Genomic DNA, 15,816 nt, shown 5'->3' with positions numbered 1-15,816 from the left:
AATCTCATAAGGGCTGAGGGCATACTCTACCAGAAGACATCATCTTAGATGGTATAAAGAATGCCTTCACAACCGTGGAGAACGGGACTGTCAACGAAGACGACCTGGTGGAAACGGGCATACAAGAAGAGGACATACAGAGACGTGGTTGAGGATATAAAGCGGAGAGCTTTCATCTAGCAGATAAGCTTTAAGGCTATGCATTATCTAATGAAGGACATGAAACCCAGAGAAGACTGCGATTCCGTAGAAGACCCTCGGGCCCAAACTGGATGGATGGCACCAGTGACGATCGGCAACCGACCGACGTGGAACCCGCAACCGGTATCGGCGTGAGGCGGCAGTCCCGCAAAACCGAAAACCGGGCCTAGGCACGTTGCCACATAGCACACTGCAAGGGGAGAAAACATAATAATAACGAGATGTGATGATGACCGATGAAGCGTTTGAGTATGAAGGTGCATTTGTAGTATTGAGCTTTTAGAACGCAGATGGTCATGCTAATGTAGTAGAACGGTAAAGACCCTTCAGCTATGGTCGTTGTATCCCTACTTGGGAGATCGACTCTAGGGCTGTGAATACGAAAGCTGAAAACACCGTTGAACCTGAATCACGTGTTCTATGATTTTCCAGTTCTTTTTCCTGATTTACATGTGCTGATTGGAACGTATGGCAGCAGTTGGTGATATTAGGGCACATTTGGATGACAAATCCGTATAACATGTTCAGCCACCTCGTTAAGAGGAACGGACGACAACGATGTTAACATAGGCAGTTTGAATGTCAGACAAGCATATTTACACAATGTACTCTCACAAAAATCTGCAAATCGGTATATTCGGGGTGTTCTCTCATTTTCAGCTTCCGGATCGATAGTTAAGCCCCGAACTATCTATTACTGGTAGCGCAGAATCTCCACGAGAAAACTCAATGTTCTTATATTTACAAAATCAAATATAATAATACCGTCCACCATGTCAAGTATGAATATTCTACTTTCTCATATTGCGTGATGCTACAGCACGGAGGTATGTAGACCTGATCAGGCTACAGCTTGCCGTTCTGATGAAAATGTTTCTAGCTCTTGAATTTACTAAGCCTTATATATTTGGAGAAATAGAGTATGTGGTGGCTCCATGCCTACCCACTGTGCCACAGATATTCGACGCGGGCTGCCGGCATACGTTTCGGATTCTGCAAAAAGTAGCATTGCAAATACATTACCACATTCATCTGCCGTGGCAGTTAATCTATCGCATCTCAAATAGCTACCAGCGTCTTAGAAGGTTGTTCATTATTTTGCAGGTTGATTGGAAAGGAAGTTTGGTGTAAGATGGCGTCGCGATGTACTAAGCAATGCGGTTGCACTAAGTGTGACGAAGGTTGTGCTAATCTTTTCACCTGTAAATGCCCATGCTGCGGACCGAAGAGATTCGCCGTTGTACTTGCAATTATCCTCGCCGCCATCATCATCGTGTTTTTCCTCTCCTGGTACCCTATCCCCGGATTCAAGAAGTTGCGTGCTTACTTGGTCGACGATACGCCAGCGTCCACTTCTTACTCCAAACTTCAAGAGCAGACGTCAAAGTAGTTCCACATACTTCAATCAACCCACATCCAGCCTGCTACATCGCGTCTTAATGTAGTAGAATATATCGTCTCAATAAGACGCCTGTGCTCGTAATGTCTAGTATCCAAGCTGTTCTGACTGCTATGCCGACCCATACGATTCACATCAAAAATCTCGCAATGGTCTTCAAACAAACAAAACAACCTACTGACCCCCAATAACGCCGTACAGCCGTTCATTAACCAAACCTCTCGATCTACCGTGATCACGATGCTTATATAACTGTAAATACATTATTTATAGGAGTTAATATATTAAGCTTGGGCATCCAGCGCTTCCTCGTTGACAGCAAGTTTTTCGCCGACCGAGGGCTCGTCGCGCTTTCCGATACCGGAGACGATCATGTCGATGCGGAGCAGCATACACGTTGCCTCTATGGCGCTCTTGTATATCTGCGCCTTAACTGCATATGTGTCGAAGATTTGCTTTTTCATGGTGTCGCATATTTCACCTGTCTCGCCGTCCAGTCCTGCGTTCACACTACCGGCCGAGTGGAGCGATGTCAGTTCGGTGATCACGCGCACTGGGTTCGCGCCGCAGTTTTGCGCCAAAGTCTTGGGGATGACCTCGAACGCCTTAGCGGCTGCACGGTAGGACCACCTCTTGAGTCCGGCCTTGCTGTCTAGTTTAGCGTTAAGGCGGCATGCAACCTCGATTTCAGTGGCTCCGCCTCCCGGCAACAGCTTGCCTTCCAGCATGATGTTGCGGCACACATTCATCGCATCTTGAAGGTTGCGCTCTATCTCATTGAGCACGTCCTTCGACGACCCCCTGAGAATAACTGAGCACGCCTTGGGGTCCTTGCATTTAACGAAGTATGAGAAGTATTCGTCTCCAATCTTCCTGACCTCGAAAAGTCCGCATTCAGTACCGACGTCGTTCGGCAGCGCCTCCTCAGTGCGGTTTACGATTGTTGCTCCGGTAACGCGTGCCAACCTATTGGCGTCGGTTTTACGGATCCTCCTTATGCAGCTGATACCGGCCTTGGACAAGAAATGTTGCGCTAAATCGGAGACACCCTTCTCCGTTACCACTACGTTGCATCCTGTTTGGATAATGTTTTGACACATGTTGAATATTTCGGTTTCCTCCTGTTCCAGCAACTTTGCCCACCCCTCTTCGTCGGTAATGTCGACGATGGTTTGGGATTCACCCTTCTTGTACTCCAAAGTGCAGTCCAATATGAGTACGCGGGGGTTCTCAACACGTCGCGACATGCTAGGGTGCACAACATCTTTGTTGACCAGAATCCCATCAAGCACCACCGAATCCTCTGGCATGCCTCCTGGTATTTTCTCTACCTTGGCGTATCTCTTAATGTCGATTACGCTTCGTCCATTAGGGCGTGTAACCTTGACCCTACGTACGGCATCGAGAGCCAGCGACGCGATAAGGTTGCCCCATTTGCTGGAGAACTTGGTCTCGAGACAGGACTGGACTACGCTTTTCACAGCCTCCTCGTCGTCAAGATCGATCTGCGTGGCGATTTCATCTATAACCTCGAGTGCGTCCTCGAGGGCCTCTATGTATCCATCGACAATTTTGGTAGGATGGATGTCGCGCTTGAGGAGCGGCTCCGCGTTGGCGAGCATCTGTCCGCTGAGGATGACACAGCTGGTGGTGCCGTCGCCGACCTCCTCGTCCTGAGACCTACTCAGCTCGATAAGGCTCTTTGCCGCAGGGTTTGATACGTCAATCTGCATATTTTGTGAGTCGATGTGGAAAACTGGTAAATCGTGCACAGTCCAGACAGATCACAAAATCACTACAAAACATGACAATATAAAACTAATGGTTCGCTATCACATGGAAGATAAACTACTTTATATGTAATACCCACGGCTGTGACGTATAGAAGCATGTAAATAGTTGGTACGCCAAGCATGTATATGCGCAATGTAACGAAGTGCATCCTTTTTAGGGGAATCATAAATTAAGACACAAACAGATAACATATAAGCACGTATTTTCCCATTTCTGGCGCAAGCTCGCTCAAAATCCACCGAAAAGGAGTTGTATTGCAACGAGAATTCATCACGTGATTGGAACAACATTTAACGCCGAATGCATAATTCAGATTTGACATGTACAACCAGATTCTAGCATTGTTGACGAAATTTGCCATCAAACATACTGCAACCGTATCATAAATGAACCCATACGCATTGTAAAACAACGAAAGGACCGCTACAAACCCGTGCAACGACATCGGCGTCGCCCATAGGCCTGATGTACACACCTAGACAGATTCCACCAGCACCTATTTCAACGGCATAACCATGACTAAACCGGGTACTACACATACTCCACAACCAAAATAACCACTGAAGGCCACTAATACGCACAATACACCGATGAAAGTCGTAGAAGGCGGCAGCCAGGCGACACACCGGCCGCCGCCAAGCTCCGAGACCACGTCACGCGCTCCTACCTCGCGTAATATTGCGTTTCCGTCGTTGGTGATGACGATACCGCCCATAGGATCGAGCATCATCTTGAGCATCGCGCGCGGTCCCAGCGTGGTCCTGATGACCTCGCTGAGGGCGCGAGACGCCTGGATGGTGGCGAGTTGCGCCTTACGGTCGCTCTCCTTCTTGAGCGTAGGCTTAAAGACGAGTACTGTCTGCTGCGGCTTCATCTTTACTGTGCGCCGGGCTCCGGCTGCGCGGGGTCGTTGGCTTATGGGGACGTCTACTCGGAGTACTCCGTGCCTCTGGGTGTGGCTGCCGCCCGTCCAGCGTGATAAATCTCGCGACTCGGGGAGACAACGTCAACGGCAGCTCACCGTGCGCGCTTTGTGTGGCCGCTCACGCCACACACGTCGTACGAGCGCGGCTAGCTAGCACGCCGCCGAGAATGCGAGCCTGGCTGTGCCACTCGAAATGGTGACGACTGCTAGCTTCTTCCTCGGCGTGAGCCGCAGCCGCAATAGCATTATAGAAGATTCCGGTGCCGATGACCTTGGAGGTTACGCGTTTTCGGGCGTCGACGCTGCCGACGTCGTGTCCGCCCGTGGTGACACACGCAGCCAGGAATCGCCTTCCGCCGACTCGGCTGGCGACGCTGCTTCTGAGCAGGTTCCAAAAAAGAAGAAGAAGCTGAAACGCCAGCGTTCCGACCTGGGTATGTGGAGTCTTTTCAGTAGACGTTGTATAGCCACGCTTGACCAAGTGTTACCTGACCAGGTCCACAGGTCTATAGTTCAACATTTTAGTGGGCGTACATGTCGTTACAGACTCTGATGAGGAATCCGCCGATAAGAAAGCTGAGGCTGCCCGAGCGGCGGCCGCCGCTGCTGCGGAGCGTGAAGCCAAGGAGGCGCTGCGCAAGCGCAAGGCCATCAGGGAAACGCTGGAGACGCTCCATGCATTCCTGGACATAACCAAGGTGGGTCCTAATACGTAATAAATGTTGCATTCTTGGCAGAAAATGACCGAAACGGTTGTGGCTGGCATGAGCGGGGGGCAGCTGAAGATCGAGGAGCAGATCCGGGCCGCCATTGCCAACGGCAGCTGCACATTTATCCGCAGCTACTCCGACCTCTCCAAGTTTTCCGTTGCGTCCAAGTTCAAGAACCTGAAGCTCTACCAGCAGTGTGGAGTGCACTGGCTGTCGCTGCTGCACTCCGTTGAGCACGCGAACGGCATTCTCGCCGACGAGATGGGGCTGGGAAAGACAGCCCAAACCAGCGTCTTTTTAAGTTACATCTACAGCATAGACACGAAGGAAGTCGCCAACGATTTTAACGCTCGCCTGAAGAAGGAGGGGTACGGCACAAAGCGGTCATGTCTCATCCTCGTCCCCTCTTCCGTCGTCGACAACTGGTGCAAGGAGCTGCGGCGCTGGGCGCCCAACCTGAAAAACCACATCGTGAAGTACCACGGCCCGCAATCCGCCCGCTTCAAAATCGCATGCGACGTCATCGACGACGTCAGCAAGGGGTCGTTTGTGATCCTGGTCTCAACTATGCCCACGGTGTCATCGAAGGAGGACGTCCGGCTGCTGCGGGGCATTCGTGAGTTCGAGTACATGATCGTGGACGAGGCGCACGCTCTCAAAAACAGCGAAACCATCGCATACCGCAGGCTGAACAGCTCCTTCAACATCCGGCATCGGCTGCTGCTCACCGGGACCCCGGTGCAGAACAGCCAGAGCGAACTGGGCAACCTCCTCCAGTTCGCAATGCCCGACATGTTCGACCAGTCGAGGATAAATGACGCCATAAATTATTTAATTAAGAACTATGAAGATGCCGTCTCCGAGTTCCCTGCGCTGTCGTCGCTCGTCGAGCCAGGTGAGATCGAGGCCTACAAAAAAACGCTACCCGCTCCCCCGCCGCCCAAGGCACCGACTAAACGGGGACGAAGATCAAAGAAAGCCGCCGCGGATGCCGCAAACGCCACCGAGGCCGATGCTGGTGCGAAGGAGGCTGCCGGCAATGAGGAGCCGCAGGAAAAGAACCAGTCACAGCCCGACCCTACGGGTAAGACAAACACAAATGCAGCTGCTACGGAAAACGACGCTGAGGAAGCGGTTAATAATGGAGAAACAGTCAGACAGGTCGACGTGGATGCCGTCCATACCCCCCGTTCCCCACAACGTCCTACCGAAATTCCAAAGGATGAAGTTTTTAAGTCCACGTCGTTCGGATCCCTATTGGACTCCGGGCTCAACAGTGACGCAAATGACGGTTTAAAAGACACAGAAATGTCAGATGCCAAGAGTCCCGCCGATTACACAATGTTGAGGATAGGCAGCATGTCGGACGCATCCGCGGGAGGTGTGGACGCTGACGTAGACAGGGTCAAATGTGAGCCTACCAGCGTCGAACATAAAGATGCCGCACTTAAGGCAGCCAATCAGTCCGACTCAAACCCTAGCACCTCGGACGCTTCGCTGTTGCCGGTGGCAGATGGCGTGAAGGTGGAGCGTAACCCCAACCTCGTTATGGGCACAGTTGACGAGGAGTCTACGGACTCCTTCGAAAGATTCGACAGCGTGCAGTCGGACGGGGAATTCTTCGGGCCAGATGGCAAGACCGTCAGCATCGAGCCCTCCATCCGCGTGCTCCAAAGGCTCATCGCGCCATTCATTTTGCGGCGGCGGAAGCGAACCGTGATGCACGAGCTGCCGGCGAAGAACACGTTTCTCATCCGCTGCAAAATGGCCGGCATTCAACAGGACCTGTACTTGAAGGAGGTCGAGTCCAACATCGAGCAGCACCGCAACGCGCTGATCCAGAAGTACAAGGTGCCCGAGAGCGAGCTGCGCAACATGTGCCACGGCCGTTCCAAAAACTACTCGATAGGCTCCAGGGACGACTTTTTGGTCAAATCGCTGATCTTCCGCATGCGCCGCATCTGCAACCACCCGCTGCTGGTGCGCGGGGCGTACTACAAGGAGGATTTGCTGCAGAAGCTGATCAAGTACTACGCCAGCAAGGTCGAGGGCTACAAGGAGAACAGCCTAGAGCGCGTGGAGAAGGAGCTGCGCAGCTGGAGCGACTTCGAGATGCACCGGTCCATGCAGTCCCTGCTGCATTTCGAGCCCCGCCTGGAACGGTACCTCATCCCCAAGGAGGCGTTCATGACGTCCGCCAAGGTGGTTGAGCTGTTCAAGATCATCGACAAGGTGGAGGCCGATAAGCGCAAGGCGCTCGTGTTCTCCCAGTTCACGATGTACCTCGACGTGATAGAGGAGTGCTTGCGGCTCAACAAGCCTGAGGTGGTGTACCTACGTCTAGACGGCGGCTGCAACACGAACTCCCGCACCGAGATGGTCGACCAGTTCACCAACGACGAGAACGTGAGGCTGATGCTGGTGTCCACGAAGGCGGGTGGCACCGGCCTGAACCTGACGGTGGCCTCCACCGTGGTGCTGATGGACCAGGACTGGAACCCGCACAACGACACGCAGGCGGAGGACCGCTGCCACCGCATCGGCCAGACTCAGACCGTGGAGGTGTACAAGCTGCTGTGCGAGGGCACTATCGAGGAATACGTGATGGAGTGCTGCCAGCGTAAGCTGATGCTGGACGACGCGTTCAGTGGGAAGGCCGTTGGTGAGGAGAGCGCCTAGAACATCGCAGGGTCCACATTAACCGTCTGAATTTCGTGTCGTACACTAGGACACCCAAAGTAAATGCTCGCATGAAATCGATATTGCATGCTACATATTAAGGGTTGCGATTTATGTAGGCACTGCTCAGTTCTGTGTCATCCGTGTTTGCGGATCTCTGGTGCTCTATGCGCCACTAGCGGGGACATAATCCGTTGCTGACGTCATATGACGTGTTCAGCCAACCCCGCCCTGCATGTGGTGTCTGTCAGTACGTGGGCGATAGGGGCCGGTTGAACCCGCCACGCCTGTTCATGTACTGCCGATACTTCCTCTTGGAGCGCTTGGCGACCCCGGAAACGTCCGAATCCAGGTGCTGCTTGTTCTTCGTGGTGGAGAACTCCCCGAAACCCATGGCCTGCCTGAGCAGCTCGTCCTCGTCCACGGGCCCAGTGTCAGCTTGCGCTTCCTCCGCATTGTTTTCCTCTTCCGGCCTGCCGAATGACACCCTGGAGCCGAAACTGCAGGCGCTGTCGGTGCTCCTGCTGCGCCTGCGCCCATCTCGGCGTCGACGATCGTCCCTCCCCGAGGATCGGTCACGGCTGCTCCTCCTCCGGCGGTCATCCCTGTCTGCACGGCGATCAGCTCCACGGTCATAGCGCGAATCCCCTCTCCTTCCACGAGGGTCGCCCCTCGTAACGGACCGGCGGCCATCCCTACCGCCTCGCCGTGGTGAGATGCGATCGTCCCGGTATGAACTGTCTCTTACATGCCTTCTATCATCTCTAGTCGCACTCCCTCCGTCTTCCACAGGACCCTCTCGCCGGCTTTCACCATAGGAACCCCTCCTATCTCCCCGATCACCGTCCGCCCTACCGTCGCGATAATCACGTCTCCTATCATCGCGGTAGTCGCGGTCACTACGATACCGGCGGTCCGGAGAATCTCGACGTCGTCGGTCTTCCCCGTCTCTGCGCCTATTATCACCAGGATCTCGCGAGTCTCCACGGCGGGGACTCTGTTCGCGGTAGTGTCTGCGGTCGCCGCGATCTGAGGAATCACGCCGCGCGTAGCGCTGGCGATCAGCGCTGCGACTTCTGTACCTCCTTGGTTCAGACATCAAGGTATTTGCAGACGCTTTTATCACAGCTTCACATCCCTTTGATCGCAGGCACGGCGGCACCACTAGAATTCCCGCAGTCGCGGGCGGCGATGTGTACGGAGTGCCACCGTCCGGCACAGCTCGTTTACGACAGCCGCGCCGCAGAGGTGCCGCGCGCGAGAATTCCATGAAGCAGGCCCCCTGCACTGCTCGAGGAACTGCGTTCGCAGCGCCGGGGAGCGATGAGCGAGGGGACTGGCTCCCAGTCGGGAGAGGCCCATGCGCGGCCCGGATCCGAGCGCAGGGCGTCGGCCGTCCTTCCGGCCATCCCGCTGCCTGCGCCGGAGCTGTGCTTGCTGAACGCTCGGCCGCTGAGCTGCCTGTACAGCAGCCAGTATGCGCGTACTCAGCGCAAACGCATTAGGCGAGCTGTGACGCGCTGTGAGGCCAGCGACGTCGAAGACTGTCTCTACAACGAAGACGACAACCATGTGCACTATTATCGGAGAAGCACGGATGCCGGCGATGACGAGCCGCTCCCTGAGGCCACGCCGTCGGAGATCCGCAAGGAGCTGCAGGTCTGCGAGGCGCTGCTGGCGCACATCGGGGTTCGGATCGCCAGCAAGCGCAACGCGTTGGCGCTGTTAGGACTCAACGTGATGCATGGTAACAGGAGGGTCGGGTTTATGAGCCGTGCTCTGCGTTACGGAGTGCCCTGTATGCCAATGAGCGCGATGGTCAACACGCTGCAGGCACGTAATGCCAATGGCAGTGTCCCAGCGTCCACGGACGATTCGGCATACCCCCGTCCAACCCCGTACACCGATATATCGTGGGGTTTGGAAGACCCGGATCTGCTGCGCGGCAAGTTGCATGAAGTAGTGGAGGACGCCCTTGCGGGACTGGGGAAGGACCCCGACGGTAACGACGCCGTCAGCTTCAAAGACATCCTCAAGCTCCCGCTGCTGACTAGCAACGCATATTCGCTTCTAGGGCCGTCGTCACTGGTGTTGCCGGACGACGTGCTGTCTGAAGATCTGTTGCTACCCACGTTGTCGGGCCCGGGGCGCGGTAACGGGCCCGCTGGCAAGGCTAAGAAAAAAGCCAAGGCCAGCGAATCCGCAAAGTCGGTCTCGTTTAAGGCCAAACCAGATATCTATGACAAGCCTTTATCTTCGCCGATACGGTTTATAGGCATCGGGATCCAAGAGGGCGCGGCCTCAGGCGACGCAACGCCCAAATCGCCATCCCGCCTCCGTGACCCAGCGGATGGCAGAGGAAGCAGTGACCGTCTCAAATTATTAGTATCCCAAGGCAAGGTGCAGCCCGCATCGAAACGCCCATGCGGTTCCAGCGAAGACGAGAAGATCGCCTCAACCGATCGTCGGAGCCTGGTCAGCAACGAGGGCGAAGTGGACCGCGCGGACGAGGATGACGGCGACTCTGACTACCTCGTTAACGGTGGGGAACGGGTAAAGCGGCCCTCCAGAGACCGGAGCCGTGCCGAGCGCCGCGACGGTCAATCGAAGGAGAAGCGCAACGAAAAGCTGCCCCCCGAGTCGGAGCTGACTGTTGACCAGATGGTGCAGAATCTGAGGAACGGCAAGTTGTGCAATGGCAAGGACCCCAAGAACCTCCGAGACCTGATAATATCCATCCTGGTGGCGGGGCTGTACGAGTTCCTCCCGGTCGAGTTTTTCAACGAGTTCCTTCAAGACCGGAGGCTGTTGCAGTGTCTCAGGCAGATCAGGAGAAGGCCTAACCCCGAAACCTGAGCGCGTTGGCGAGCCCCCACTCCACGTTGATAATATTATCGGCCCATACAGCATCGGCTGAGCAAAGCATCCGTTTACTTACGTCGTGCCTGAGGCCCCCTTCCCCTCCACCAGGCAACCAAGATTTCCGTGTCTCCGCAACCCAGTTAGAATGTACTTCGGGAAACGTTAGCATAGTTAAAGCGGCATCCAACGAATGCTTGTTTTCACCCCTGCGCGTTGCAGCGGGCAGTGCGTATCGCTTGAAAATACGCGATGCGCAACATTAAGTTAACATTACACGACACTACAAACAAACAGCACCCTGATAAGTAAAACTAGCAAGTCAGCATGGAGTTGTGTTGAGAAAAGAGCGCCGCAAGCCGCCGCTCACATGGGATCGCCACAACATACAGTTGGTAACATTATCACCGTTGTCGGTTTGTTGTCCATAGGTGCGATTGCGGCCTGTTCAACGGCCGAAGATGAAGTCGTGGCTGACGTCGGAGGCGTGGTCCTCCACCGCCGAGTCCACCATGTCGATGTCCTGCATGAGCTCGCGCAACACGTCCTCCGTGGAGTGCACGGCGATCGGCGAGAAGTCGAACTCGTTGCGCCACCTGCGCTGGGGAATGACGGGGCGCGATGAGCCCGTGGTCGGCGACGGCGTCGCCAAGGAAGAGCTGGGGGACGTCACCGAACCGTCCGCGCTGTCGGCGTACCGGTTGCGGTAGTCGCACCCGCTGCTGCCGTTTATCTTGTGGCGGCGTAGCTCAACGGGGGTGGTGGCGACGGAGTCCACGTACTCCTCCTGTTTGGAGCGTGACGCCGCGACCGCTGCACCGTGCCTGCGCGGCTGCGGACAGATTGAGAACACCTTCTCCTGCCTCGAGTCCAGCGCCAGCGGCAGGTGACGCGCCGCTGCGATTTTGCGCAGCTCGCGTGGGCTGATATCGCCGAAGGTCTCCAGCGAGTCCGCGCTGGTGTCCAACGAACGGTCACGGTAGGTGGCGCCCTCGCCATCTGTGCCCTCCGCCAGGCCGCTCTCGCCGCCTGCACGGCTGCCCTCGGCATCGTCGGTACCCGAACCCGAGAGTGGCGCGTACGAGGAGTCGCTCGCCTGCTTCTGCGACCGGTCCGAAATCCGTGAGCGTTGTAGCGATTGCCCCGGGCCTGCTGAGATACGGGTGAGGTTAAACGGCGAGTACAGCTCGTATTCGCGCGTCACCACAAACTCGGGGCGGTCGTCAGTCTCGAACTCGGTGAATGAAACCGTCTCCGACAGCTCGCTTTCCGACTCCGCATTCATGGCCCCCGCCTCCAGGTCGCACTTCACGGAGTCCGTGATGATAAGGTGGTGCGAGACGCGGCGACTCAGCGCCTCCATGGGCAGGATATCATCGGATAGCGCACTGAGCGCGTGCATGTGGAGGGGGGAGCTCGTCAGGTTGAGAGACTGCACCCCGTGGCTGTGGCCTTCCTTGTCGGATGAAGTGCCGCTGACCCCGTGCTCGATGGCCCGCTGGCGCCCGCTGTTGTAGAACTCGGTCAGCCGCTTGACGCTGCGCTCGCCGTGGTAACGCACCGGGACGTACCGGCTGTCGTTCTTCACCACGAGCTCGCCCTTGTCGTTGATGTAGTACTCGCCCTCCAGTATCTCCTCCAGCGGCCTCCGGCGCTCAAACTCCTCCCGGTCGGTGTGGATCGTGGGGTCTGACCGTATGCTTGACATCGCCACGCCGTTGCCGGTCAGCGCGGTGTTGACGGCGTTGTCCAGCCAGTGCCACTTGCCGAGGGAGTCCGTGTGGCCAGCGCCACAACCGCTCCTGATCTGCTCTGCCGACAGGTCAATGGGGCCAATGCTGCTCTTCGCCGAGCCTATGTCGATGAACTGCACCGGTTCATGCACCTCGAAAGCGTCCATAAACTGCCCCGGCGACGGGTCGGCGTGCACATCGCTGAAGATGGCGGACTGCGGGGTCACGCCCCTGCTAACATGGGCGCTCTGGGGGTCTAGCTCCTCAGTTTCCAGCCGCGACTGCATTGGCGTGGCGTCGCCCATGTCGATCGTCACCACCACGTCGTCAGGCAGCTCCGCCTTCACGCTTGGGCTGCAGCTCAGCATATCACCGCCGGCCCGCTTGACTTCTCTGCGGTGGCCGCTGTCGAAATTGAGCGGGTATATGTCGGTCGGGTCGAGCTTGTACTTGTTGTAGGGCGGGCCGCGCAGTCGCTGCGGAGTCCTCTCCACCATAGTCTCGGTCGTCTTCATGAGCTCGAGGCCGCGGAACACGGACGAGAGCGCCGAGTCGATGGTGTTGAAGTTGAAGTCGCCGCGGTTGGGGTCGCGGTACACCCTGGGGCTCGTCGGCACCAGGGGCTCGAACGACGGGAACGATTCGGAGGGGTGCTCCAGCCACGAGCAGCGCACCCTGTCGATGATGGTGCGGCGGCGCAGGTAGAAGTCGTCGCCAACGGCGGTCGTGACGCAGCGGCGCTGGTACATGCTGTTGCGCAGCGACGACACCGGCGCGAGGTCGCTGACGTTGCAGAGGCTCAGGTTCACCGGGATGGACATCGACCTATGGCGCGACATCTCCTCCTCGCGCGCCTCCTGGTAGCTGTCGTGCAGCACGGGCACCACGTGCACGCCGACGTCAGTAGGGATGGACGCGGATATGAATTCCGGCCTGTTTCGCATGGCCTTCTCAAGCTCGAGTCGCCGCTGTCGCTCCCTGCGCGCTGCACGGCGGCGGCGCCGCTCGCGATCGATGAGGTGCTCCAGCTCGGTGGCCATCTGCTCCAGTTTCACGCGTGTGCGCAGCTGGACGTTGCAGTCGCGCTCGGTCGAGTAGAGGTACGCGATGGGCACGTAGCAGAAGTACGACTGCAGGCTGAGCGCGTGGAGCGCACGGCGCTGCATGGCCAGGTAGATGTCGTAGCAGGTCAGGGTCGAGCGGTCACAGACCATCAGCGGCTGCTTCCCCATGGTGTGAACGGTAACAACCTTCCCCATCCTGTCCAGGGAGTAGTTGTGGTAGGCGTACACCAGGTCGCCATGGCGCCCCAGGCAACCCTTGCCCATGAACACGGTGCTGTGCTCCAGCGCCCTACGCAGCCGCGGCGAATTCAGCAACAGCTGCACCAGCTTGACGATCTGCACGGCCAGGATGATCCCGCACATGATCGCCAGCATGTACGCCAAGCTTCGGAAGGGGGGGACGAACTCGTCAGCCTGGCCGTGCTCGGTTGCCCACTTCCTGAACGACCCCTGGGAAGTCAGGGACAGCACATGGTCGTCAATCGCGCTCGCAAAGCAGACGCATAACGCCGCGGCGATGAACATGACGCTGATGAGGCACCGCACCACTGGCAGGCACGCCTCCAAAAAGCTCCGGCTGGCCGATTGGCGCGATGGAACGTTCAACCGCCCGGTAACGTCGACATTGTCCGGCCGTCTCGCCGCGGGGGACGGCAGCCTCGAGAACAACACGAAACAGACCGTGACGAAGGCCGTGAAAGCGAGGCAGTACAGGCGGCAGACGACAAACATGGCGCCCAGCCCGGCCACCACCCCCGTCACCAACGACTGGAACTCCAGCAGCGACGGGACCCTGAACTGCATACAAGAGTCCGCGAACCGCTCGAACATGCGCCCGATGGTGTAGCGCGCGAGCAGGATGAGCACGATCAGGTGCAGGAATATACACCCAAGTATCGTGGTGATGCCTCCGTAGTTCACGGCGTGCTTCGGATCCACGACGAGGAGTTCCACCATCAGCACGATGTACCCCAAGCACGCGGTGAGGCAAAAGTGCAGCGTGAGCCTGTCGCGGTGCAACCGCAGCTGCAGCATGTTGCACATGGCGAAAAAGGCGACGACCATGGCGACGGGAGAGGCAGACAGCATGCCGTACAAGGACGCCATCAGCAGGGCACCGCTCAACAGCGCCCCGATGTCCCATTGCGTGGCTCCTACCATGTACGATTGCGCGATGGCTCGCCAGTCTGCCTCCTTGCTCATCAAGAACCGGCGCCTGAACCCGACCTCCCAGTGGCGCTCGACCTTCTCCAGGCTCAGCAGCTCATTCATCAGCTGCGAGCCATCCACGATCGGTCGGTACCGCAGGGCATCGCGCACCGACTTGCGCAGGTTCACTCGGTTATGTGCCCACATTTCGACGTAGCGATTGATGGTCCGAACAATTTAAAAAGCAGGCCTTCAGCTGAGGCCTACAATACTTGCATGCAAAATCGCGGGCAACTGTGTTGGTTTATTCCACGTTAAACTGCAGATAACTTGTAAATATACATACGAATCCAAATAAGTTCCTACACGGACACTCCATAACCTTGTGCCCAGTGTACTCTTGATCGAAGTGCCAGCACAGATGACCTCGACGCTGCCTACATCCGACCAGACGAAAGCAGTAGAGTGGCGATGCAGCCCCTGAATGCACGTTCAAAAGGCTAACACTTATGTACTGTCGTGTTATCCCACTGCATTGTCCGGCAGCAAGGTCAACTAAACATCCACCATCCCAACGTAGTCTTCCGTTTAAGGACCCTTGTGTAGCAGGCCACGTCACCCTTTCAAGCGCGTTGATCTTCAAACACCGTTATGTATCACTCTAACTTCCATGCCAATACCCAGATTGCGAGCCCTTGAACCTTGGAAATGACGTTCTAGAGCCTCTTTCGGGCAGCGTGTCTTATTAAGTCAAGGCTGCGCATCTATGAAACCGGCGTATGGAAATTATGATGGTAGGCGTGCACAGGGTCTATCTGAATGACGGAGCAATCACACACTAAATGAGAGCATGTATGATGAACCTAGACACAGCAGCAGAGTATGGTTTACGTAAGGGACGTATGCAGCATCAACCGACGGCTATCAACACACACCAACCATTAATGGACGAACGACGCAATCGCGATATAATATCTGAACTGGTAGGCTTGCAGAGTTGAGCATCAAAGGCAAACACGGGTATCAATCGAACTCACGCATTCAGTGCTGCTAAACACCGTACACACCACGGCAGTATAGCAATAAACAACACACACATATCACTACATCATTCACGGTAATCACAAGGCGGCATTTACCCACCAAGATAGGACGTTTGCATCACTCAAGTACACAGGACACTCACTCAGCTACAGATAGGTGTTCCACAAATCTAACCGGAGAAAACAGTCACCAGTCACACTAACACAAGAGCCAGTTACACCATCATATACACCTGGCTCGTTAACGCGTCGAATGAAAG

General features: G+C 56.3%; 5 protein-coding genes across 5 annotated transcripts; 2 read left to right on the top strand and 3 right to left on the bottom strand.

Annotated features, from left to right (window-relative positions):
- Positions 1-1,884: 1,884 nt before the first annotated feature.
- Positions 1,885-4,268, bottom strand: BBBOND_0304460 (TCP-1/cpn60 chaperonin family protein, putative; the record flags this gene model as incomplete). The annotated part of the gene is made up of 2 exons (XM_012913275.1): positions 1,885-3,327; positions 4,062-4,268. The coding sequence occupies 2 exons, from the start codon at positions 4,266-4,268 to the stop codon at positions 1,885-1,887; spliced, it is 1,650 nt and encodes a 549-aa protein (XP_012768729.1).
- Positions 4,269-4,512: 244 nt separating this feature from the next.
- Positions 4,513-7,708, top strand: BBBOND_0304450 (SNF2 family N-terminal domain containing protein, putative; the record flags this gene model as incomplete). Its single annotated transcript, XM_012913274.1, has 3 exons — positions 4,513-4,753; positions 4,866-5,017; positions 5,057-7,708. The coding sequence occupies 3 exons, from the start codon at positions 4,513-4,515 to the stop codon at positions 7,706-7,708; spliced, it is 3,045 nt and encodes a 1,014-aa protein (XP_012768728.1).
- A 247-nt stretch (positions 7,709-7,955) lies between these two features.
- Positions 7,956-8,807, bottom strand: BBBOND_0304440 (hypothetical protein, conserved; the record flags this gene model as incomplete). Its single annotated transcript, XM_012913273.1, has 1 exon — positions 7,956-8,807. One exon carries the CDS (start codon positions 8,805-8,807, stop codon positions 7,956-7,958), a length of 852 nt encoding a protein of 283 aa, XP_012768727.1.
- Positions 8,808-9,031: 224 nt separating this feature from the next.
- On the top strand, positions 9,032-10,564 carry BBBOND_0304430 (hypothetical protein, conserved; the record flags this gene model as incomplete). Its single annotated transcript, XM_012913272.1, has 1 exon — positions 9,032-10,564. The coding sequence occupies one exon, from the start codon at positions 9,032-9,034 to the stop codon at positions 10,562-10,564; it is 1,533 nt and encodes a 510-aa protein (XP_012768726.1).
- A 451-nt stretch (positions 10,565-11,015) lies between these two features.
- Positions 11,016-14,720, bottom strand: BBBOND_0304420 (hypothetical protein, conserved; the record flags this gene model as incomplete). Its single annotated transcript, XM_012913271.1, has 1 exon — positions 11,016-14,720. The coding sequence occupies one exon, from the start codon at positions 14,718-14,720 to the stop codon at positions 11,016-11,018; it is 3,705 nt and encodes a 1,234-aa protein (XP_012768725.1).
- Between the last annotated feature and the right edge of the window lie 1,096 nt (positions 14,721-15,816).

This window comes from Babesia bigemina (assembly GCF_000981445.1).
Source record: "Babesia bigemina genome assembly Bbig001, chromosome : III".
Taxonomy (NCBI): Eukaryota; Apicomplexa; class Aconoidasida; order Piroplasmida; family Babesiidae; genus Babesia; species Babesia bigemina.
The sequence above is the reverse complement of the archived record's forward strand: the minus strand, read 5'-3'. Positions and strand labels throughout refer to the sequence as shown.